The sequence below is a fragment of the Sebastes umbrosus genome, chromosome 11 (genome assembly GCF_015220745.1).
Source record: "Sebastes umbrosus isolate fSebUmb1 chromosome 11, fSebUmb1.pri, whole genome shotgun sequence".
In the NCBI taxonomy this organism is placed as follows: domain Eukaryota; kingdom Metazoa; phylum Chordata; class Actinopteri; order Perciformes; family Sebastidae; genus Sebastes; species Sebastes umbrosus.
The window spans coordinates 14,486,461-14,510,556 of record NC_051279.1 but is presented as its reverse complement, the minus strand read 5'-3'; the positions used below and the strand labels follow the sequence as shown (position 1 = coordinate 14,510,556).

General features: G+C 41.2%; 2 protein-coding genes across 12 annotated transcripts; one reads left to right on the top strand and one right to left on the bottom strand.

Annotated features, from left to right (window-relative positions):
* The first annotated feature begins 114 nt into the window (after nucleotides 1-114).
* On the top strand, nucleotides 115-7,483 carry foxj2 (forkhead box J2). Of its 4 annotated transcripts, XM_037785501.1 has the most exons (11): nucleotides 115-370; nucleotides 652-1,001; nucleotides 1,170-1,244; nucleotides 1,367-1,447; nucleotides 2,622-2,765; nucleotides 2,840-3,293; nucleotides 3,388-3,570; nucleotides 3,686-3,787; nucleotides 4,879-4,983; nucleotides 5,122-5,220; nucleotides 6,786-7,483. In XM_037785501.1, exons 2-11 carry the CDS (start codon nucleotides 678-680, stop codon nucleotides 6,902-6,904), a joined length of 1,686 nt encoding a protein of 561 aa, XP_037641429.1. In that variant the 5' UTR covers nucleotides 115-370; nucleotides 652-677; the 3' UTR covers nucleotides 6,905-7,483. The 4 variants fall into 4 exon arrangements, with proteins under 4 accessions (XP_037641429.1, XP_037641431.1, XP_037641427.1 ...); XM_037785503.1 differs by lacking the exon at nucleotides 3,686-3,787; XM_037785499.1 differs by having other exon boundaries at nucleotides 4,879-5,220.
* epn1 (epsin 1) lies at nucleotides 7,316-23,813 on the bottom strand. Of its 8 annotated transcripts, none has more exons than XM_037785489.1 (13): nucleotides 23,697-23,813; nucleotides 18,278-18,439; nucleotides 17,842-17,943; nucleotides 17,298-17,456; nucleotides 16,348-16,476; nucleotides 15,871-16,000; nucleotides 15,573-15,730; nucleotides 15,294-15,401; nucleotides 13,098-13,181; nucleotides 12,432-12,720; nucleotides 11,640-11,804; nucleotides 11,158-11,400; nucleotides 7,316-9,287 (listed from the first exon to the last, which is right to left on the bottom strand). In XM_037785489.1, exons 3-13 carry the CDS (start codon nucleotides 17,908-17,910, stop codon nucleotides 8,821-8,823), a joined length of 2,001 nt encoding a protein of 666 aa, XP_037641417.1. In that variant the 5' UTR covers nucleotides 17,911-17,943; nucleotides 18,278-18,439; nucleotides 23,697-23,813; the 3' UTR covers nucleotides 7,316-8,820. The 8 variants fall into 8 exon arrangements, with proteins under 8 accessions (XP_037641417.1, XP_037641422.1, XP_037641421.1 ...); XM_037785494.1 differs by having other exon boundaries at nucleotides 15,294-15,365; XM_037785493.1 differs by having other exon boundaries at nucleotides 15,880-16,000.
* Nucleotides 23,814-24,096: the final 283 nt, after the last annotated feature.

The following is a 24,096-nucleotide window of genomic DNA, read 5'->3' as shown; positions in this document are numbered from 1 at the left end:
CTTTGAGCCCACAGCTGCAGAAACTTTAAGCTGTGAGAAGCTGAAGAGGAGGGACGAGCTCACAGAGGCGGGAGCAAAGAGTGATGTCACAAAGAGGGAGGGGAGAGTGACATAATTCTCTGGTACAGTCAGAAAGGGAGGGGAAGGAGAGGGAAAGAAAAAGGAAGCTCTCCGATACATTTTTGCGAGTGTTTCTCACAAATTTACACAAACCACAGGTATGACTGGAGGCCTTTTGGGGATTAACATGCGGAAGAAAGAGATCTAAAGGGAAGGACGGACACCGGTTTGACAGAAGTTTTGCACAGCAGATGACAACATCAAGTATTTACACTTTTTAAGGCCTTGGGCCTCGAGTGATTATAAAGAGGTAAGCAAGTTACTCTTCCTCCTCAGAAACTATAAAGTGTAGGTGGAATTGTCACACCTATATGCTGTTACGTTTATGCAATGTCTTTGCTTGTGAGTGGATAGTTTACAGAGCAGAAGAAAGTGTCTGAAGTTGCTGGGTGGAAGTTCAGGAACAGTACGGTTGACAGTGTTACATTACAGGCAGAGGGGAATCCACTAAAGCATTTCTCAGGGTTTGTAGCTACAGTGTCCAAAGTAAAATGACGTGTTGATCTAATACTTCCTCCTCTGATCCCTCAGACCCTGGACAGAGAAAAACAGAGACAATGTCCTCTGAACTGAACTCCAGTCTCACCAGTATTGACTGGCTGCCTCAGCTGGGAATCAGCAGCCTGCGCTCGGGGAAAGAGAGAGGAGGAGGAGGCGAGAAGGACAAGAGGAGAGACCGAGGGAGGGAGAGAGGAGACTTCCTGCCCTCTGTGCCGGACCCCTCCTCTTCTAACTATAAAGGGAAACCCCCTCACAGCTATGCCACTCTCATCGCCATGGCAATAGCAGCTGCACCTGCCAGGAAGCTGAGTTTGAATGACATCTACACCTGGATCAGTGACACGTTTCCCTACTACAGCCGAGCTGGCCGTGGATGGAAAGTAAGCTTCAGTGTAGAACAAAATCATATTATCAGTGTGTTAGAATAGTAATAACTGTGTTACTTAAGTTTAAAGTAGTTGGTTTGGTGATTTGTAACCAATTTTAATATTATTTGCATCACCAGCTGGTGCACGACTGACTTATTTCATTATTTGTGTCCTTAACAGAACTCCATTCGGCATAATCTGTCCCTCAATAAATGCTTCAGGAAAGTTCCTCGGCCACAGAGTGACCCCGGCAAGGTGAACTACTTTTTATATTATGACGTTGTATATATAGATATATGTTTTTTTTTTATATGCATCATGTGAGATGGACAAATGATTGCTTAAAATAAAGCTGGGAACTTGTACTGTATTTGTAGGGTTCCTATTGGACGATGGATGGACCTGCTGAGGTGAGGGCACCTAAACGTCCCTATCCAGAGGAAGAAGAGAGGCACGATGTATGTTGTTTATATCCCTCTATCACTCACTCACTCATTCACTATCACACCTATTCTGTCAATGTCAAATACCCAAAAGTGTAAAGGAATCACATAAAGTACAAGTTTGTGATTCTGACATTTTAACCCCATATTTAACTTTTTACTGCACTACATTAATCTGACAGCTGTAATTACTAGTTTCTTGGCAAATAAAGAGTTTAAACTAAAAATATCAGATAATTAATTAATTAAAACTCATTATTACACGGCTTTGTTGAATACTCGATTGTGATTGGTCAATCACGGCGTTCTACGGTCTGTTATTTCTTTATAGCAGACCGTTGCTATGTATAACAGACTGTTGCTATGGGCGCAGTTCTGATATCGGACTTGGACGGACTGTTTTTGCGTCAAATTATTGATTTCTTAAGTAGGTAGCCGTGTAATAAGTTGGATAATGTACAGCTAGCTGGTCATTGTTGTGAAATAAACACCTTCAGGTCGCCCTGTCGCCCTGTTGGGGTTTATTTCACAACAATGACCCGCTAGCTGTACATTATTCTTTACTTAATCAACACTTAACACCCTTACACATGTTTTTCCTGATTCCTGTTTATTTTAAAGGGTCAATTCCCCCCAAAAAACATATTTTCTAATTAACCTCTAGTGGCATTTATTCATGCAGATACTGGTTTTGGTTTTATTTATCCAGATTTTGAGAATACACGCGTCTCTGTGATTTCTGCGTCCACCACAATAAAATGATAAATGAAACTTATTAAAAGACTACACTTAAAATTCAACATCAACATGTCTTTTCAGAAACAATGTCCTGGTTGAGCTCGATAATCCGCAGACCTTGTCGTCAACAAGGGTCTCTTTATGTGGAATAAATTGTTAATATGAAAACGTTTTTTAATTTTTTCGTGGCCACAAGAAAAAAGGTATTTTGTATTGTAATTTTGTGCGTTTTGTCTCTTTTTTAAGCAAATTGATTACCTCAAAATATGAGTGTAGGGAGGTGAAGAGAAAGTCTGTAACTATAACTGTATATCTAAAATTATTTGAGGCGCTGGATTATTTACACAACATGTATTATTAACATGATATCAATATTTTTTTTTCTTTTTTTTTTCTAAAAGATTTTAATACATTTTCCATCTTTGCAAATGGTAACGCTGTGCTGTTCCAGGTTCCTCAAGCACCACGGACACAAGCAGAGAGAGGAGCCTCTCCTCATCAACCACAACCGCCCTCCCACAGAGACCAGCAGCCACTGGGAGCCATCCAGCAGCAGCCGCCCCACTCTGCCTCCCTCTCTCCTCCCCCATGCAAGGTACTGCCACTTTCTCCCCTCTTTGTCACAGTCAGGGTTGCAGCATCTAAATCTAATGTCTTTTATCTTCACAGCAACCGTCACCCTACATGCCACACCACCCTGTCCATCATCCATCTCCTCCTCCAGCTGCTGCCTCCATTAATTCCTTCCCACCTCGCCATCCACCCGGCCCCACTTATTCCATCCCCGCTGCCTCTGCTTCACCTCTGTCTGCTGTCAATATGTCTTCTCCGGCTGCTCCCTCTTTCTCTGATGCCACTCTGTCCTATCCTGCTAATTCAGTATCTGTTCCCACTTTCTCCTGCGTTCCTAACTCAGCTCCCATGTCTGTTTGCACTGTATCAGGACCCACTTACTCCTCTGCATGTGCTGTCCCTTCATCTGTTGCTCCCCCTCCTCTTGTCTCATTAAACTCCTATACTGATCCTGCGCTGCGTTTCACCTTCGATGAGATGAACCTACCAGACCTGTATGCGTCTTTCAAGTCTTTTTTCAAATCCATGCGGGAGAGGGGAGGCTCACAGTGTAAGACACACCCGAACTATGCCTTTAACTTCATAAAGTATACATTATACACATAAATGGCTTGGATGAATGACTTCTTTTATGTTCTTTCCAGCGGATGGTGCTTTCCTGGCTGCTCTGAACAATGACACTACCCCACTTCACACTCCGACTCTGCTACCAATGTCCCCTTACTCTGCACCACCTCCACCACCTCTTCCACCTGCACAGGCTGCACCGGCTGCACCACCTGCACCGGCTGCACCATCTGCACTGGCTGCACACCCTCCACAACACAGTGAGTCTCAGATTGCCTCATCAACCTCAGAAATGTTTAAATTGTATTAAAAGCAGCAACATGACACTGGAACGATCAGTGCTTTCTAAAGTTACCTTCCTCCCTCCCACTTTAGCGGTGCCAGCTGACTGGTTCAGTAACCCAGATTCTCTGAAGGAGAGCTTCCGCATTGCCAGCAATCTAGACTGGGCAAACATAGACCTCTCTGGTCACCCAGGTCTGTGCTGTTTACCAGAGTCTTGTTTAAAGCCAAATCACAAAATATCATGTTTTCTCACCTCTGGGGGTCGTTTGGGTTTCATCTGCTGAGGTTTTGAGATATCCATCTCTGAGCGTTACTCTGGTTCATCTACACTCACAAAGCTGTGAAGTATTAGACTAATTAAGACAAAAGCTGAAATTTTAAAGTCAAGATAAAATGAAAAAAAGCCTTTTATAATCCTTTTAGATCACATCCCCGGTCATAATGTCAACCTATTTAACAATATACGCAAATACATTTTAAAAAAATGTGTTTCTTCGCATTTTTATATAAAAATTCAATCATCTTTTCTTCCTGTAAAACAAAATATCACATGTGTTTATGTAAGCTAGTACCAACCAGTTTAAACCAATAACATCATGACATCCATCCAACAATCAATCTGCATCTTTTAGCGACAAGAGAGGGCTCCGTGATAGTAAACTGAATATCTTGGGGTTTTGAACTGATGGTCAAATAAATCGAGCAACTTCCAAGATTTCACAATGAGCTCTGGGAAATTATATTGGGCATTTTTCACTATTTTCTGACACTTAATAGCCAAAACGATTGATTGATTGAGAAAACAATTTGCAGATATTTCAATAATGAAAATAATCCTTTGTCGCGGCGTGGAATGACACAGTGCTATGTTGTTATGTTAAATACTGTGAGCACCACCATTGATATTGCATTTGTATACATTGTATTGGGCTGAGGGAGAAATCTCAAAGATAGATATCTCAAAACCGAAACAGATACAAGTCAACACGATCTTCATGGCTAGAAGCCACTAGCAGTAAGTCAGAAAATGCCATTTGGGTGAACCGACCCTTTAATGTTTGTCATTTGCAGATAATATAAAAAGTTTAACAACACTTTATTAACCTGATTGTGTAATTGGTGGCAGATAATGAAACAATGAATATGATGATAATTGAGATTTTTGCCAAATATAGAAATGTTGAGTAAAAACATCATTTGTATTTTTTTTAAATAATTACTAAGGTCTTTGTCTCTCTTGATAACTTATTTTGTTCTAAAGCGCCCTCATTTTCTGCCACCAGACCTGCTGGAGAGCATGCGGCAGGCGGAGCTCTGCGACTGGGCCCTGGACCCGGCGCTCTTCACTTCCCTCTGTGACTCTCTGAACCGCTTCTTCACTCAGAAAGGCATGATCAACTCTGGCAATAACTCCCCACTAGCCCTCGGGGCACATCACCCTTTACAGGTGTCACCGTTCACCTCCAATCCACCTCCCACCCTCGCCAGCCTCACTCACCCCTCACCCCTCCCTTATTCTCCCATAGTTCACCCCATCAGCGGAGTGCAGCCGCCCCGGAGGGCTATGCACATGCAGGGACAGGGCTTTCAGAGACCACAGCTAACACAACCTGGAAACACAACCGGTGAGACCTGAATGTCATGTTCAAAAAGGTGTTTTCATTTTAACTTTTGTGGCAACTGAGTGGAATCCAGTAGCTTTACATGTTGTCAAATCTGTAGTCACTCCTCCTGTCTGAACAGTTTCCTTCCTAAGGTGATTTTAATGTAAGTGATGGAGGACAAAATCCACAAAATGGACTTAACTTTTTTTTATACGGAACAAGGACTGTGGATTTTGTCCCCTATCACTTACATTAAGATTGTGTTAAGAAGGGATCTCTCCACGGCCAGTACGGACAGCAGCAACATGTACATCTGGATATGTGACTGCTTTATTAAAGCAGTGGTTCTCAAAGTTTCACAAGGGAGATCATTTTCCAAGGACCCCCTCATAATCGTAACACCGATTAAGCACATGCTACTACCATTTGTACTCAATGCCATCGGAACTATTTGTATTCTAAAACTGTTCAACCTTTTATACTTTTCAATTAAAAAAAGGTCTTAAAAACTTTCAGAAAATGAACAGTAGCAAGACTGGTATAGTCCTAATACTCAACTTAAAAAATATTAACTTATTGCTCTGTGTCACAATCATATTGGAGTTTCTATTGGCCCAAAGCTAACACAATATGCTTGTTTTAGTGGCACAAATGGTCCCCATCTGTAGAGCTGCACTTTAATGATACAGCACAGTTTTATCATTTATAGCAAATTATTTAGCGGACCCCTGACAGAGTGGCACGGACCACATTTTGAGAATCACTGTATTAAAGGCATAGTTTGGGTGTGTTGAAGTGGGGTTGTATGAGGTACTTCTCCATAGTCAGTGTATTACCTACAGTAGATGACGGTCGGCACGCCCCCAGTTTGGAGAAGCAGACAGGAGTTACCGAATGCAAGCAAAACAATGTACTGCTGTGGACGGAGCCGGCAGTAGTATGTATTTTAGCCACCTAAAAGAAAGACTCACCTAAATAAATCGATATCAGTGTACACTATGTTTAGAATATTTTCCGACGGGGAACTGAACTGTACTGAACTGAAGTGAAACTTATCCATACTGAGTCTGGCTGCTCTGAAGAGAGCATAGATAAGTTTCACTTTCAGTTCAGTTCCCTGTCAGAAAGGAGAAGGAAAGGGCTGTCTGACGGCAAGATAAAGTGATGAAAATATTCTAAATATAGCGTACACTTAAACTGATATTTATATTTATAAGGTGAGCCTTTCTTTAGGTGGTTAAAATACGTTTTTCTGTCGACCCCGTCCACAGCAGTACATTGCTTTGCTCCCATGCTGGTACTCCTGTTTGTTCCTCCAAACTGAAGGCGTGTCGACCGTCATCTACTGTAGGTAATACACTGACTATGGAGAAGTACCTCATACAACCCCACTTCAACACACCCAAACTATCCCTTTAAGATAGACTTGAAAAAATGTGAACCTATCCTTTAAATTTCTTAGCCGTTTCCCAAAATGTTAGATGCAGTTTGTTGTAAAGGAGAAGTCTTTTAAATAGAACTAAATCCTTCCAATATTTTCTCACTTCCTTTTAGCCGTGTTACCTCCGTCTGTGTTTCTCTTTCAGTCTCAGCTGGGATGCATCCTCAGTCTATGACACCACGACAGCGTCCTCCGTTAAAGAGTCTGCACAGCAACAGCGAGGAGATCCAGGACGACTTTGACTGGGATTCTCTTCTCGTTTGACCTTCGCCGTCTGTGTGGAGAAACGATTATAACAGAACTTTTCAGAGAAATGTGACTCTTCACAGCTGTCTTCACTAAACTTTATGTAAAGGCTGCCTCACTTGAAGCCTCTCAGAGAGCAAGTTTGGGATCAAATTTGTCATATATGACTGAATGCTGTATTTCAAGGTTGAAAGTAATTTTTTTTCACCTTTATTCAAACTCATATACTGTAATAACTATTGTTTAGCTTTTCTTCTGCAGGTAATTGGCAGGGTATGTTTTAGATTTATAAACAAAATAAAATAAACTGTACATTTATTCTTGTAATGTTATTTTTCTCTGCAGCAGTAAAAAGAAGAAAAAAAAAAAGCATATATGTGAAATAGACATTAACTACAGAGCAAGCATGAAACAAGCCAAACACACATCCTGTGTTTTTGTTTTATTTCATAAATTCCTTTTGATTTTTTTTTCCATTTTACTTTTCAAATGTGAATGTTCACAGTCATCACCACACAAAATTCAACCTTACCCGATAAAAGAGATATTTTTCTTGTTGATATAAAATAACAATAAATTCATCAAACTAAATTAAAAGAACAGCATGGAGCATGTCGTCAAGTCCCAGTTTTTTTTCCTTCCTTTCATTCGTTGAAATAATTGTCTTTTTTTTTTAAAGAAGCATCGGTACTCTCCCTCCCCGAAGGAACGAGGGATGAAACAGGTGGACAGTGGTGCTCTGGGACGCCTGGACACCAGGGATCCCAGATAAAATGTGTGATTGGAAAAAAACTAATGCTTCTGATTGACAAAAAAAAAAAGTTCGAAATATGATTGGCAGAGAAATGTGTGACCCTTATAATACCTCATTTGAAATCCCAACATTACATAGTATTAATACAAGTGACAATTTTTAAAAACAAAAATAATGGATGTCATTTCTTCCTTTCTGAGTCACTGAAATAAGATTGGACACAGGGAAAATGGAGACACATATTGATACATATACACAGAAACAGGCATTTGCACTATTGCATACTCACAAATGAGCATTCATATTCTCATCCGCACATTGCTGCAAACACACACATTCAACACACATCCCAACATTTTTACCCATCAGACCACAGATGTCGGAACTCTCTTTAGTTTTTCTACAATAATAAGGAAGGGTGGGAAAAATAAGCATTTGATTGAAATGGCATCATCGTGTGATTTTTCCTTGTTTATTCGTTCCCAAAAATTGGAAAAAAATAAATTAAATTTAACATTAAATTAAATTAAAAGTGAAATAGTTGAAACGATTTGACCACATTGTGCCTGAAATGTTAATGCAGGTTTTTCAGTCCGTATCTCAGTCTGGAGTTTTTTAAAAATCATCCTTCATGCATTCGTTTCGTTTCAGTGATTCAGTGATTCAGTGTTTGTCTTCGTTCTAGAGGGAGAGAAGAGGAAGAGGCAGGTACAACAGTTTCTCTGTTCAGTTTGTTAGTGGCTAAGTCCCCTCTCCCTCCACCTCTCTCTCTCAGTGCAGTAATATTACAACAGAGTAGAGTGACACTACTGAAAAAGCCTCCTGCTCTCACAGACTTACCTTCATCTCAAGACAGGACTAAAAAGAAAAACACAATATGAAGAACAATACATAACATAAGAGGATTAAAACAAAAATAAATAGATCTCTATTTCCCACCCACAAACAACCCATAATGAAATGAAAAGGAACTAAATGTGGAAAATTATTCTGAAATGAAATAATGCTTTCGAAGGAAAAGATAAACAGAATTTTTGATTTTTTCTTTTTTTCTTTAAATATAGAGATGTACACATTTTTCTTTTTGGACACAAATTGTGTTGAGGGGGGATGAATGGAGGGGGCAGCAGGTACGACAGAGGAGGTTGAAACAGGTGAGCAAAGTAGTGGTGACACTTCCTCAAAGGAGAAAAGGGTTGGTGCTCGCTCCCGTCGTTCCTCCGCCTCCCATTGATCCTCCTGCTCCCATCACTCCTCCTGTTCCACCGGGCCCACCCAAAATCAGCTGAGGAGGTGCTGCGACTCCGGGCCCCAACAGAGACGAGCCCGGGGGTGCCATAGGCGAGAGGCCGCTGTAGGGCATGCCCATGGGGCTGGCCTGCATCATGCCCAGGCCCATTCCTGGAGCCCCCATACCCACACTCATTGGCCCCATGCCCATTCCTGGTGGCACCATGCCCAGCATGGGATTGGGAGGCACAGGACTGGAGCGGAGACCACTCAGGCCAAGTGATGAGGGCTGAGGTGAGATGGAGGTCATTTGTGGAGCCACACCGAAAGGGTTGGAGGAGGCAGGTATTGGAGAAACCCCCCGACTGGAAATGGTGCTGCCCGGCGTCACCGCCATGCCAGGAGCAGGAGATGAGCCTGAGGGTCAGAGGTGATAGTCAGGCAATAAGAAAAAAACACAACACAATAAGAGTCCCTCAAAGGTATGGTCGGTAATGCTGAGAAACTAGCAACAGTACACTGGATTTTTAAAATGAGCCAACTGAAAAAACAAGCCCAGTGTTGCCAACTCTTTTCAAATGAAAGTAGCTAGCAGCACTAGCTCCAAAAGTGTTTTTGTCAGAGCATTTGATTAATTGATCGCTGTTTGGATGTAATGAGAATTTAACAAAAATGGATCTGAACAACACTACCAACCATACCTTTAACATCTGCCAGTACGTTATGTTCAACACATTTTCATATCATTTATTTTATTTTTTTCCATCAATATCAGGTTTTCAGATTTTCAGATCTGGAAACAACAACATGCCGGTTAATTGATTAGTCAATCGACTGAAAGTTAATCAGCAACTATTCTTATCATCAAAATGCTTCTAAGATGTGAATATTTTCTACTTTTCTCTGTCTTATGTGACTGTAAGCTGAAAATGTTAGTCGGACAAAACAAGACTGCAGGAGCCATGTATTTGATTTGTATTTAAGTGTAATATGCCTCCAACCACTAGGTGGTGGTGTTTGGTACAGTCCGAGGCAGGCCAAGGAAAATTTAGGTTCATGCCAGTAGTCACAGATGTTGCTGTCTGGAAAGAAGCAAACAGTTTTTGACTGTGCTCCGACAACATCATGTGGCTGTAGTTGCTCTAACTTTGTGATAACTAGAATTAATCTTGCGTTCACGAGAATGGGACGGACGTGAGGTCACAGTGACCTTGACCTTTGACCACCAGAAAACATAATGCCTCTGGCCAGGGCTGTCACCGGCGAGGGGGCATACATTTTTTTTTAGAAGTGACGGACACAAAGGATTATAGACACTGGTGAGAAAATCAACGCATTATGATATAAAGTATTGATAAATACTGAATATCGGTTTTATGCGTACATGTCTAAACAATTCAGATCCATTAGCAGCCAGTAGCGGCTAAAGTATAGGACTTAGTCACTACAAAGACATTTGAAGGTGTCGCCTTGGGCTTTAGGGGACTGTGACAAGCAGTTTTCACTCCTTCTTTTTTTAGACCTAAAATAATTAGCAAATTAATCCATAACGAAAATAATTTATAGTTGCAGCCCTAGAACAAACTGTCGAGTTGCCATGTGGTTACTCATAAAGTACATTCTCATTTCAAGTTATTTATTCGACAACTCTTTCCTGTAAATGATTCACTTTTCACAATCTCTGTCAACGATATTTCCTTAAACCCTCAAAAGATAGGTTGACTTTTTCCTTGAATACACTTCCTGAACAAGTCATTGCTCTTTCCCTAGAGGATCAGCTTTACACTAATTCCTTGTTAAATCTTTTAAAAGGTTCCTTGTACAGCATATCTTGTATTGTATTGTCTTTTATAGTTGCATTTATAATGTGCCAGAAATGCTTTAGTTTAGTGCAACTCCAGAAAACACAAGTATAGTTCGTCACCAACGTGGTTGTTGGGTGGATAATTGTCTGCTTTTGATCTGGGGTGTTCAGAAGAATGAAGTTTTCTAAAGTCAAACTCTCTCCATACTCGTGAGTTAATGGTCGTGCATTGTGTGACATTTAATTAGATCTTTTTAGAAAGTATTTAATCAAATGGTCGTTTGTCAGCTGTATTTTATTGTGAAAAGGAACACAGCGAGTGATGGCATCTTAAAACTTTGTGTGGATCTAAATGGCTCTACCTAAAAATGCAAATACTTCCCAGGAATAGAGTAAGACTGTCTGTCTACAAAAGTAAACCTGAGTTTATTAAGTGCCATTACTTCACTTTTACACATGTAACACATGACAGCTGTAACCAACCTGTGTTCTGGAGGAAGGGGTTGTGCGCTGAAGAGGAAGAGATGGAAGGAGGCGGCGGCTGTTTGGGTTTAGGTTTAGACGACACCAGGGAATCGAGATCCACCAGCGCTGCGTTGGGGCCGAGGAAGGACTCGGGAGTCTTACGAACAGGAAGTGAAGAACCAAGAGATGACAGGTCAAAGGGCACCGGTGAGCCTGTACTGTCACAGCCTGTTGCTGGGGACCCTCGTCGCTCTGGGTCTCCTGAAGAGGAAACGAAGGAGGAATAGAAAACAGTAAATCAGAATACAAAAAGACTTTCATTCATTATAATAAAACACAATTTAGAACTGCATTACCACAGATGCTACAGGAGGATGAAATGTAGGACAAGACAACTGTTGTGTGCATGCAACTGAAAATCTGCAATCTAAAATCCCTTTAAAAGTGCGTACCAGTACCTCAGTGTTTGTGAGTCCGTGTAGCTTTAAGTGTGAATGTACCTGTGCCGTTTGTGTGTTTGGCGGTGCCACTCCAGATGTCGGAGGTGATAAGGTCAGAGGCAGGGAGAGGCCCGTCCCTTGCCCAGGGGTCTACTGGCCCCCCCGAAGAGGACGTGCTGGGTGGCATTGGGGGGCCCCAGGGGTCGGCACTGGGGGGGGTCACAGCTACAGGGGAGGGGAGGAGACGCAGGGGAGGGGGGGGTTAAACACAACACCTTACAGGTACAATCCACAATAAGGAGGGAACAGGAAGCTGGGCTGGGTTCCAACACTGGTGTTTCTCTCCTTGACCTCTGCAGTCCCACTAACTTGACCGGGACAGTCGGCTGTCCACCATGTTACTTTCTCCTATTTAATATCTGAAGCTCAGTGGAGGTAAAGGAGAGATGAGAAGCAGCTACCCCATACAATAAAAAGGCACAAAAGGGTAAGAAAAGACACAGCTATGGTTGAGACACAGCCAGCCAGTCCTGAGTAGAAACAAGAGGATAAAAATCCCTGGTTTAGACACAGAGGGAGAATGGATTTAGCATGCTCGCTTTCCTCATTACAAACTGAAAGCATGTGAGTGTATGAGAAGATACAACAGCATGGTGACATGACAGAAAATGTGACAGGGCTGTAATGAAGACGGGAAATGGAACGGTGGAGTGAAGAGGAGTAAAGGTCGAAAAGGTCTTCACATCCTCTTTCATCCACAGAGCGGGACACGCTTCTCTTTCGATACTCGGCGATGAGTACATTTCCACCAACCTGACTGGCTACAGAGCGGATACGTGACCAGCTGCTTACCTGAGCTCCCCCAGGGGTCGACGTTGTTAACTCTGTTGGACGTCTCTCCCCAGGGGTCTGGAGGGGGGGCTATAGAGGGTGGAGCTCCCCCACCCCAGGGGTCAGAGCTTGTAGGAGACGTGGGTGACGCTACCCCCCATGGGTCTGCGGGGGCTGTGCCCCATGGACCTGAGGCAGCAGGGGCAGGAATCGTGGGTGGAGGCGAGGGGCCAGCAGAGCCCACAGTGGCGGAGGCAGCAGCAGCGGAAGCCCCCCAGGGGTCCACGGCACCCAGCTCCATCAGAGCACCCTGTGCAAGAGAATATAGAATAGAATTGAAGACCAGATCATTACATCAAATAAGTGGTGAAAGATATCAGATTGAACTTCTGACAATAAATTCTTAGTTCCTTGTCTGTTGTTTTGTTTTATGCATTATGTACACTAATTTTGTGGTTTGAGGGCCATCTGCGATCATCACAGAGACATGGTTTCTGCAGATATTTAACGCCCCAGACAAATGAGACAGATAATATGTGGCTGAATTCATGATACGGATTTAAACAACACAACGTTCGAGGGGACATGTACATTGAATTGTGAAAACAAAGAGGGGGACAAAGCTATAATAAGTAATGTCAGGAGAGTGAGAGATATACAGATATTCAGATTTTCTTTTACACATACGTCCTCAGGCTTGGTCTTCTCCCTCCTGCTCTCCTCGAGGGCCATCTGCAGTCTCAGGTCATCACCTCTGCGCAGCCGCTCTTCCTGCCAATCACACACACTGTGATGTCAGCAACCTGAGACACACAACCTTGGAAAGCACACCACAGGTACAGATTTAGGATCAGTTTACAATTCCACATTTAAAGTCTGAATCGGTGGGAGTGGAAAGTGTAAACCCGATCTTTTAATAATCATCTTCAGTCAACAGACAATGTATGCAAATCAACCAATTCCTGCATTATTTGCAGGGGTTTGCAATTCTGTATAATTCTCACAGCATTTTGACAAATCACGATCAAATCAGACGAATGCTTGTCTCACACAGTAATAAGCTCATCCAGAACTGCCGTCACAAGACGACCTAAAATAACATGGAGAACTGAAGAACTGTTGTAGCGAGGTTTAGACATGGATGGGATGTGAATCCTCACAAACAGAATACTCGACCAACAGGAGTGGGAACAGCTGCAAAAGCAGCTGTGGTTAGTTTGCTTGATGACATGCTGTCATTTTGAATATTCCACAAAAACTGCTGGCTGGTTTTAATCCGTTTGTGCCGCTCGTGGTTCAGTTGCTCACAATGCTGTGCATTAGGAATAGGTACCAGTCTTTTAGCTCAGCGCACCGAAGCCGCTTTATCATCCAGCCTACCTGGAGCACAACAAGTTACAATAAAGAGAAGAAGTGGAAATGACCACAGTTTACATAACCAATATCAATCAGATGCCTTGATCACCTGATACAGATCTTGCAGATCGTCCCAGGACATCCCTTCCTATTGCCACTGTTCATCCTACCTCTTTATGAGGAGGATGATTGACTATCAAACAGCAAAACACTGACTAATCCTTAAGCAAACAGGCTGTCTGTCTCTGCTACAGAACTGAGCAAGTCTTTTGCTTTGTACCACTAATGCTGGGCACACACTACACGAGAATCAAGATGATCCTGGGCCCAATCCACCTTCCCAACAATGGTCAGCAAAGCCCAGTGTTTTTTACAGCCCCCGCAAATATTAAACATGTTCAATATTTATGATCGGATATCATGTTGTGTGTGGTGAACACTGAGGACAGCCGATGACGCAGTCACGTCAGAACGATAACCAATTGGGAACCAAGCTGACTGAAGAAGGAAGGACATAAACTGCAGTCATGGCAGGCCGCGGCCGATGCAAACGTGAAGTATAAAGTAGTAGAAAGATGGACCTCAGAAATGGAGGATCAACTTGTTGATTTGTGGCAACGACACAAGTGTTTATGTAATGTGTGTCCATGACTTCATCCATATTTTGTCTTTGTCAATTTGCAGTACAAAGTAGTGCAAAAACTAACACAGCTAATTCTTCCTGCCCATTGTCCGCTATGTTTGTTTACACTAAAGTCACGTTTGATTGCGAGAGATTTTGCAAGTTTTCCGGTTATGAGAGTCAGGACTCTTGTTGTTCATGAGTGGAATCTGTTAGTGTGTCGTATGCCGTTTCGGCCAAATCATTGCTCTCCACACACTATAGGAACAAAACTGTTAAATGACACTAACCTTTAAAGACCCTGCATTAGGTTATAGACTAAACCAGTCAAGTGGTACAGTAGGTGCAGGACTCTAATCACTTACATACAACAGGCAAACACGTTTCGCACTCAGTGAACACAGTACAGGGAAGTTACAACAGCAGGAGATAGGTGTGACAGGTAAGGAAAATCAAGACTACAGTTGAAAGCATGCTATCAGAGAGGGTGACAGGGAGGACAGAATAATCAATGCTTACAAACCACTCAGTATTTAATTTAGTCAATTATGATAAATATTTGCCAATGCCATGCAAATTCAACAATCAAATTAGAGTGAATCAATTCTTTGGGTGCTCACTTTTGACAAAGATTTGGAAAAATACCTACTTTTCACACTTTTTATGAGTGAAAGCACCGTAATAGGAAGTGACACTGCAGCAAACTAAATTATCTCAACCAAATTACTGCAGTCTGATGCAAATTTGTATCTTGAGGAAAAAGACACATGACAAATATGAGCATAAATTAATTTTCTTGATTGATCAATACTTGATGTGTTTTTTTGAGAAATTCCAAATTGACAGAAAGACAGATAGTTGGTGACTGGATGGCCAGTCAGCTGGGCACACTCTCTGCCCCTGACCTTTTGTTGCATCTCTTTGCTGAGTGTGATTGCATAGCGGATCTCTGCGTCCTCCAGAGGGTCCTTGCTAGTCTGGGGGAGGTCAGGTGTTACATGATGAGAGCAAACCTAGGTGTATGTAGTGAATAATATCAGTAATATGCCTCTGTGTACACAGGTGCTGCAAAAGACTGTACAAACTGCAAACTTAGCTGTAATTAGTTATAGTTATGCTTTAAATCTTATCTTAGAGAGCAGTAAGGTAGCTGTGCCTGCCTTGAATATGCTGCTTTGGGTTACCTGCTCGGCCTCTTCTTTACTCATGGCTAAAGCCAGCTGGAGTTGCAGATCTTCCTCTCCGGTGCTCTGTGGCCAGGCCTGCTCAGGGTCTGCCCCTCCAGAGTGGGAGCCCACTGACAGGCTGCCCCCCAGGCTGGGTGCTGAGGGAGCTGAGGAGGCTGGAACAGAAAACAAATAAGCACGGATGAGACTTTAGGCTTGTCTTAGGTTATTGCTATTGTGATCCCATCTTTCTTTCAGAGGGTAACACTGTAGCTTTGAGCATTAATGAATCTTTTAAAACATCTGTTTTAAGTACCCAGCTCACCACTGGAGGTCTGTGCCATCTTCTCTTTGGTTTTGAGGGCGTGGATCCTCTCCTCTCTTAGTCTCTCTTCATCTTTCAGCAGCGTCACCAGCTGTTTGGCTTTCTCTCGCACATTCACCCCCTGGAAAAATACAGGTATAAGCACACAATCACATGCTGCAAAGTAAGTGTACTGTCTTAATGTTAAATATTAAATAAACAGAGATACATTTAATTACTAATGCCATTATAACACTGTACACATTATTGTTAGTATAAAGCTTGTTAATTTAACAAGGTTTCAGTCATAAACAGCCCATAATAACTTTTATGGCTGGCTTTGTTTGATCAACACATTGTAAAACGTCCTTGAATGACACACAAGCGGCATGTTTGACAAAGCGTGCCTGAATTCCACAAAGGTGGACCTTACTCGCCAATCACTTCAACTTTCTATGCTGCTTTGTGGGCATGGGCGTGTTTTTGTACCTGGTCTTTGCCGTCCCTGTCTATGTACTGAAAATCCTTGAGGGTTTGGACTGCGTATATGTTCTCTCGGCACTGTTGGGCAACACGTTCTGAACCCGTCTTGATCAGGTACTCCATAAGAGTCATAGCCTGGTGAAAATACAAATCACAACAATGACCAACTGTAGAAAAGGTCTAGCTAGTGAGGTAGTAGAAATGCAAATGTTAAAGCAGTTCACAAGCTACAATTAGTCCCCCTATTAGCTTCCACATCCATTTACATCCACACACTAATTACTACAGAATCATGAAATATAATTCATGCATCTCATAAAACCAGCAATATTTGTCTGAAATCACTCCCTCACTACATTGACTACACCTATACAATAAACACTCAATAGCTTGTTCTGTAGTGGGCATTAAATTGAGATTTAAGTAGGGCTGTCCCCTCTTAGTCAACTAATCGGTTGTTTTGGTCTTAGTCGCCAAAGATTTCTTTAGTTGATTAGTTGTTTTTTATGCTTTTTTCATGCTGAAAGACTTATTTCCAAGAAACTTATGAGCACATCTCTGGTAAAAACAAGAGTTAAAGTGGTGCTTTTGTGTGGTTCTTTGCGGAGAAACACAGTTTTACAGATCTGTTGATTAAATCAACTAATCTAATCTAATAAACTAAATGTTGGACCCAAGATGGCGCCGTGGATGGCTGCCATGTCTCGAGCTCCTCCTGAACTTTACTCTTTTTTACTGCCGACTGCTTGGTTGTAATTATGCGCATCTGATAAATGAAGAAACTCGAAACTAATCGGTTACTCAAGAAAATCGCCTGAGTGTTAGTCGACTAAGAATTTCTTTGGTGGAGGACAGCCCTTGATTTAAGACACTCCTGGTGCAACATCATCATTCTGCATCCTCACTGACAGGTGAAGTGTTGCACAGTTATTCCCAACTTCATCACCAACACAGACCTTGTACACATGTCTCCAGTTCTTGCCGTGGTCATTGAGGCGCTTCCACACCATGCTCATGATTTCTGAGAAGGCCACGACATTGTAGGTGAGATCAGCAATCTCTGACATCAGAGAGCTGCTGGGGCCCCATGGGTCATTGGATGTCGCCTCTCTAACCTGGACAACCACACAGCAGGGGACAAACTTAAAATTATCCTCCGTCCAAACTGTCCGTGATAAGAATAACGTAGGGCCAATACTTTGTGACAATTTAACGGTGCACAGTGTTCTGAGTAGCAATGCAAACTCAATCACGACACAAGCCGGAGAGAGGCAAACTAATGAATGGATAATATGATTAGATTTAGCTCATATTATGTCTAACGAGGGGAAAAGAGTGAGGAGGTTGCTTCAAAGAAATATTAGATTATCAGCAGCTACATTATGTCAAATGTGCTGCAGAGATACATTTAAGCCATGGATATATGGAGGATGTGGGTGTAAAAGAAAAAAAACAAGAGAGGAGAATAAGAGTAGCCGGATAAGCAGAAGGACACACAACCTTGATTTCAGCCTCTGAATAGTTGTGGACGATGTTCTTTACTTGTCGCCGTAGCGATGAGGTCGACATGGCAACGGTCTGGCCGTCGAGTTCTGTTGCAATCTGAACAGCAGATGGAGAAGAAGGGTTGTAAAACATAGTTAATACAAAACAAACAGCGACACGGGGCAAAGAACATTGTTATTTCAAACAAAGACCAACAAAAAAAGACTTAATTAAAAGAGTCAATACTTCTAAAAAAAAAAAAAAAAAAAGAGTGAGTGCAGGAAAATAAAGAGTTAAAAAGACTAAAGAAGCTGTATGCAAGAGTCTGGATGAAAGAGTGGGAGACCTTGAGAAGAACAATCAGAGTGTGAAAGATGGTGTCTGTACCAGAGATCAATCTGAAATGTGACTGCTGGTATCAACAGAGGGAGAGAGACAGCGTCATGCACACCTGTTACACAAGAATGATGCAGAATAAGGGTCTCTCCTCTCGGTATCTTTTCGTTTTTTCTGGCTTGTGAGCCACTCATTCACGGAGTGCTATGTCTCAATTTGTCTGTTTCATCCCGTGGCAACATTGGATCCCAAAACCTCGGGCATAGGGAGATGAAAACTATGGAGCAAGATTGAGATGAACATTAACAAAGAAGCCATACCCACTGAGAGATCACGGCTAAATCACAAAAACACAGACAAGAACAAGCTTAAACACTTTATGCTAGGTCTAATTCCAATATAACCATTAGAAAATAAGGACAAAGCAGATACTCAGCAACAAAATCACATGACCTGTTGCTGATCCACACATGGCTAATAGTCTCAGATACAACATATTAGTTATATACGTCATCTCATCAAAGTCAAGTCATAAAGCCCTTATTATTCTCTCAAGAATAAGATTCCTGAACCAATAAGACACAGAAGAGGAAAAATAACATCTTGTGTTGTTCCTCGTACTTCACAGAATAACATCAGTTGACAAAGCTAAATTGTACAGCAGGATTCATAAGGAGCCACACGTTTTAGGAATAAGACACGTGGTTCATGTTAAAGCACACAATATCTTGAGCTGCAACTATTACTCAATTAATCGATTAGTTGCCAACTATTCAATTAATCGGCAACTATTTTGATAATCGATTAATCGGTTTGAGTAATTTAAAAAAAAAAAAAACAGGTCAGAATTCTTGGATTCCAGCCTCTTAAATGTGAATATTTGCTAGTTTCTTTACTCCTCTATGACAGTAAAGAGGAGAGGAGAGGATTTGAGGACGTCATCTTGGGCTTTGGGAAGCACTGATCAACATTTTTCACATTTTTTCTGACATTTTATAAACTAAACAACTAATCAATTAATCCAGAAAATAATCGACAGATTAATCGACAATGAAAATAATCATTAGTTGCAGCCCTACACATTTCAAACTTGTGATTCACGGATAATTAATTAATAATTCAGCTAACCTGTATCTTTCTATTAGGGTAAAGGTATGCAACAGCAGTACTTTTCAGGTAATAATATTCCTAATGATTAGATTGATAACACTATAAACTGTTATCTTGAACTGATATTACCAGGCTGTATCATCCAGCAGATGGAGAGTTAACCTAGAATGAATTACTAAAAACACTCCAACAGTGTGGGTAAAAAGACAGGTCATACCAGTACAGCAAGACTTCTTAAGCTAACAGTGGTATGCAAATATGAACTTATTGAGACACTACGTGCAAGGGCATCTCAGAACATACAGTTGTCGAGCCTTGAAGTAACATGCAGGAGAGAAAAACAATGTTTTACTCCCATCAGCTATTAACAAGAGGTTGAGTGTAGAGTGAGCATGTTATCAGCAAAAACTGGATGACTGACAAGTGGGGAAAAAACACTGTCTGGTGCAATAAATGATGGTTTCTGACTGTTATGCTACACTGGTAGCAGGTCCTGAATGACATCAAAATCATGGAGTCCTGTCTGCTGCTGCTGCTGCTGGTGTAATGGCATGCGGAGAATGATTTTGTGGCACAATATTGAATCCCTCCGTACCTACTGAGCATTGTTTTCTATTTGATTGCACAGCGGGCCGAAACAGTGTTGCTGACCAGATGCATCCTTTCACTGCCACAATCTGCATTTTCTTCCCAAATAGATGCCATGTCACAAGGCAACAGAGATGGGCAATACACATAAAAAACTTTCTGAAACTGACATTAAAAGGAACTAATTCACCAAGAGAGATAACTTTGTTTCCATTATGTTTAAAAGCTCTCCATGAATTCTTTTAAGAGCTAACCTTAACCATAACCTTTCCTCTAACAAAATAAAAAATAAAAACACCCTGTCATTATATCTAGTTTTTCTTCTGCCTCTTCATAAGACTGAACCATAATTATATCACTGCTTGAGTTTGGACATGTTCTTCTCTTCAGATGCACTTAATGGAAAGAGGGGAAGTTTGAGAAAGTTCAGCAAAGGGTATTTAAGATCATCTTCAAACGCAGTGCTCGGCCACTCCCTCAACTGCCATCTCTCAAGGACCAAAGGGAGGAATGCACAATCTTTTTGCTAAAGAAGATGATAAATTCAACCACTGCATGAATATTCCCTCCAACCAGGAAAATGAGAACTGGTAGGCAACCGAGAAACAACGCTGCCGTTCCCATTCCCCCATTCTCCAGCAGACATTGCTGTATACTCACACAGTGACCAAGGCCTATGGAAAGGAGGCTGGGTCATGAGCGGACATGGGGTTTGGGGTTTGGGGTATGGGGTATAACACCTGCGCATTGTAACTCAAGCTGCGGTCGTGTGTTGCGATTAGTTCAATTTCGGCAAAGGCAGACCAGATTTGACTGCGCATGTGTTTTACCCCCAAAGTTATGACGCGTGACCTAGCCATTACAAAAAGTGTGATTTTCATGTTTTTTTTATTATAAAGTAGGCTTAAGTCCTATATAAATACTGTGAAAGTATCGAAACGCTCTATCCACAGGGAAAGACACACAGCCCGTATTCAGAAACTCTTCATTTGAAACAAGCGGTCAGGATTTTTGTCCATTTGTGATGTCACAAATATACAATATTTAGACCATTACACAGTTTTAAACGTAAACAATCTAAATGTGTCCCAGTTTATTCCTGGTTTCAGTGTATGTGAATAACATCTACTGACAGGAAGTACACATGGACCAAAGCTGTTGCCTAGCAACACAATTATGTTGCTTTTCCATCGCAATTCCGTTGAAATGCGCAAAAACGGAGCGTTTCAGACAGAGGGTTAATACAGGCATATTCAGGCCAATAGTAAGAGGAAAATAAAGTTTTTTGTTAACATTAGAGCATGTCAACATGTTCTAGTAGAAACACAAAATACAAGTATGAACCTGAAAATTAGTATAATAAGGGACCTTTAATAACAAGAATAAAAATGTTTAGAGAATATATGCATTTGGACAATTGTTTAGGGTTTAAAAATACTTTAGTAAAAACAGTAATATGACAAATATGCTACACTAACGACACAACTGTGATGTCTACTTTTAAAGTGTTTTAAATAAGCCTGACACATATAGCATTGTCAGTGTTTAGATTTGTATGTCAGACACATATGAGACCATGTTGCATAACTGAACTTAAAAGGCAACTATTGCAAAAGCCAGTTAGTTCAGAGACTCCTGAAGCTCTGTACCAAAGTTCAGACACGCCACCTAATCTTTGATAAGGGACATAACATGCCCTTTGTATCTGAGGTTGTCTCAAATATCTCCACACATCAGCTTTCATTAACTAAGTTTCAATTCTGCTGCTCTGACACAGCCTGGGGACAGAAAGTACAATAAACACTTTGTCGTCTACTATGACAGGCAGATGCCTCACTTTAGATCAGCACACAGCACAGATAGGTCGAGCTAACGACAACAATGTTAATTACCTGTTGTAGGCAAGTGATTGAACAAATCACAGTTACACTTTATGATATGAAGCTTAACCTAGATTAGCAACAAGGCGAAGAGTTGTCATTAAACCTAAGCTACCTTATTCCTCCTATCAGTTGCATGCAGTTGACGTTGAACAGCCCCACGATGAAGCTACCTACACACCCAGTTAGCACACAGATAACGCCTAACAACCGTTACCCATCCAGACAATAGAATAGAATAGAATAGAAAGCTTTGTTGTCATTGTATTAAATACAACGAGATTCACAGTTGCCACTTCTCGTCAGTGCGTTAAAACAAATACTTGACAAGACTAAACGAGGCAGATAAAACCTATAACAGGTAAAACACACACAAACAGTTATAAAGCAAATAAAACAGGTAAAGTAGATGTAATAAATAAATAAATATAAACAGAAGTGTTACACTAGAAGTATAAAATATAAAAATAGATGTAATGTAAACAGAGGTAATTGCACTTGTAAAATAGGTAGAGTAGATGTAATATATCAAATGTACAAAGGTAGTTGCACTTGAGGTGTATATTGCATCAAGGATGTATTGCACAGACAAATGTATTTCAAATTCAGTGTATTAAAGGTCCCATATCATGCTCATTTTCAGGTTCATGTTTGTATTTTGGGTTTCTACTAGAACATGTTTACATGCTTTAATGTTAAAAAAAACACATTATTTTTCTCATACTGTCGTTCTTAATATACCTGTATTCATGCTCTGTCCGAAACGCTCCGTTTTAGCGCATTTCAACCGAATTGCGCTGCCAGGCAACAGCTTGGGTCCATGTTTATATCCTGTCAGCTGATGTTATTTACATACACTGCAACCAGAAATAAACTGAGACACATTTAGAATGTTTACGTTTGGAACCACGTTATGGTCTAAATATTCCATATTCGTGACATCACAAATGAGCAGAAAATCCGGACAGGTTGTTTCAAATGCAGAGTTTCTGAACACGGGCTGTGTGTATTTCTCTTTATATTGAGTGTTTCGATACTTTCACAGTATTTATAAAGCACTTAAACCTGCTTTTTAATATAAAAGACAAGAAAATCTCACTTTTTTTTACAATATGGGACCTTTAAACCTAAGCTAACTTATTCCTCCTATCAGTAGTACGCAGTTGACGTTGAACAGCCCCACGAGGAAGTTACCTACACCCAGTTAGCACACAGATAACGCCCAACAACAGTCACCCATCCACACAACTGCAGCTCTCCCTGTCACACCTACCAAGTTAGCTAGATAGCTAACGTAATGTAACGTTAGGAAATCAAACAGTCATGTTGCTATGCTGGTAACCCAGCAACCAACGTTGTTAGGGTTAGAGTGAATGTGTCCTCTGGCATTATATACATCAGTGTTATGAAGTGCAGAAGCAGAATGTGTGTGTCACAAAATCAGTATGTGAAAGACAAGTTTACGAGCAACCACTGAAGATAATTAGCTGTCATCTGGTACTGTTATCTTACATCAGCCAGTCTCACCTGAGCTAATCCAGACAGTTGGCTGGTACTTTGACACCAGGTAAAGTCTGGGTGTAAAGTATATAAACAGAAAGGGTGCAGCTTGGCAGACAAACTATATCAAATTAAGCGGTGATATTCTCTGCACAACATCTAATCACACCAGACTATAAGCAGACGTGTTAAGGTGAGCTATCTGCCAGTGTGTCTGATATAATAAATCACTCTGCTGCTGCTGGAGCAGATTAGCCTGCTAGCAGAGGAGCAGGTAGCCAGCTAGCTGCTGCTACTTAGTTCGTCCTGCTAGTAGACTGCTCAGGCTTCATCAAGCACACCTCCTGCTGCAGGACAATGTCTGACTAATATGTGTTAAATCACAAGACAACATGTCAATAGACACAGAGGGACACGCCACAGTAATAAACATTGATATATCCAGTGTGTACTGACCTGCTGTAGCTGAGTGTACGAGGAGATGGCCGAACTTCCGCTTCCGTTCTCGACGACAGGAAAGACCGCACCCCCTGTAGCTGTAGCTTTGTTTTCCTGCTGGATGGTGCTGTAGTAGAGGAGTCATGAATAATTCATTTCACTTTTTTTAACAGAAAAAATTAAAGTCCCAAATGAAAAGATGTACAAAAAAAAAAGATGTTTGGACATTTTTTAACGCTTCAAAAAGAGAGACACGGATGTAACTTTTCATTGATTATCTGGCCTGAAATACCACCCACTGTCTAGGGGAAAGAAATCACATCCTGTTTCATGTTCTGGTGTATTTATATTTATACAAAATAAATATAAATATATAAATATATATATATATATATGGTTCTTTATCTTGTGTATTTTA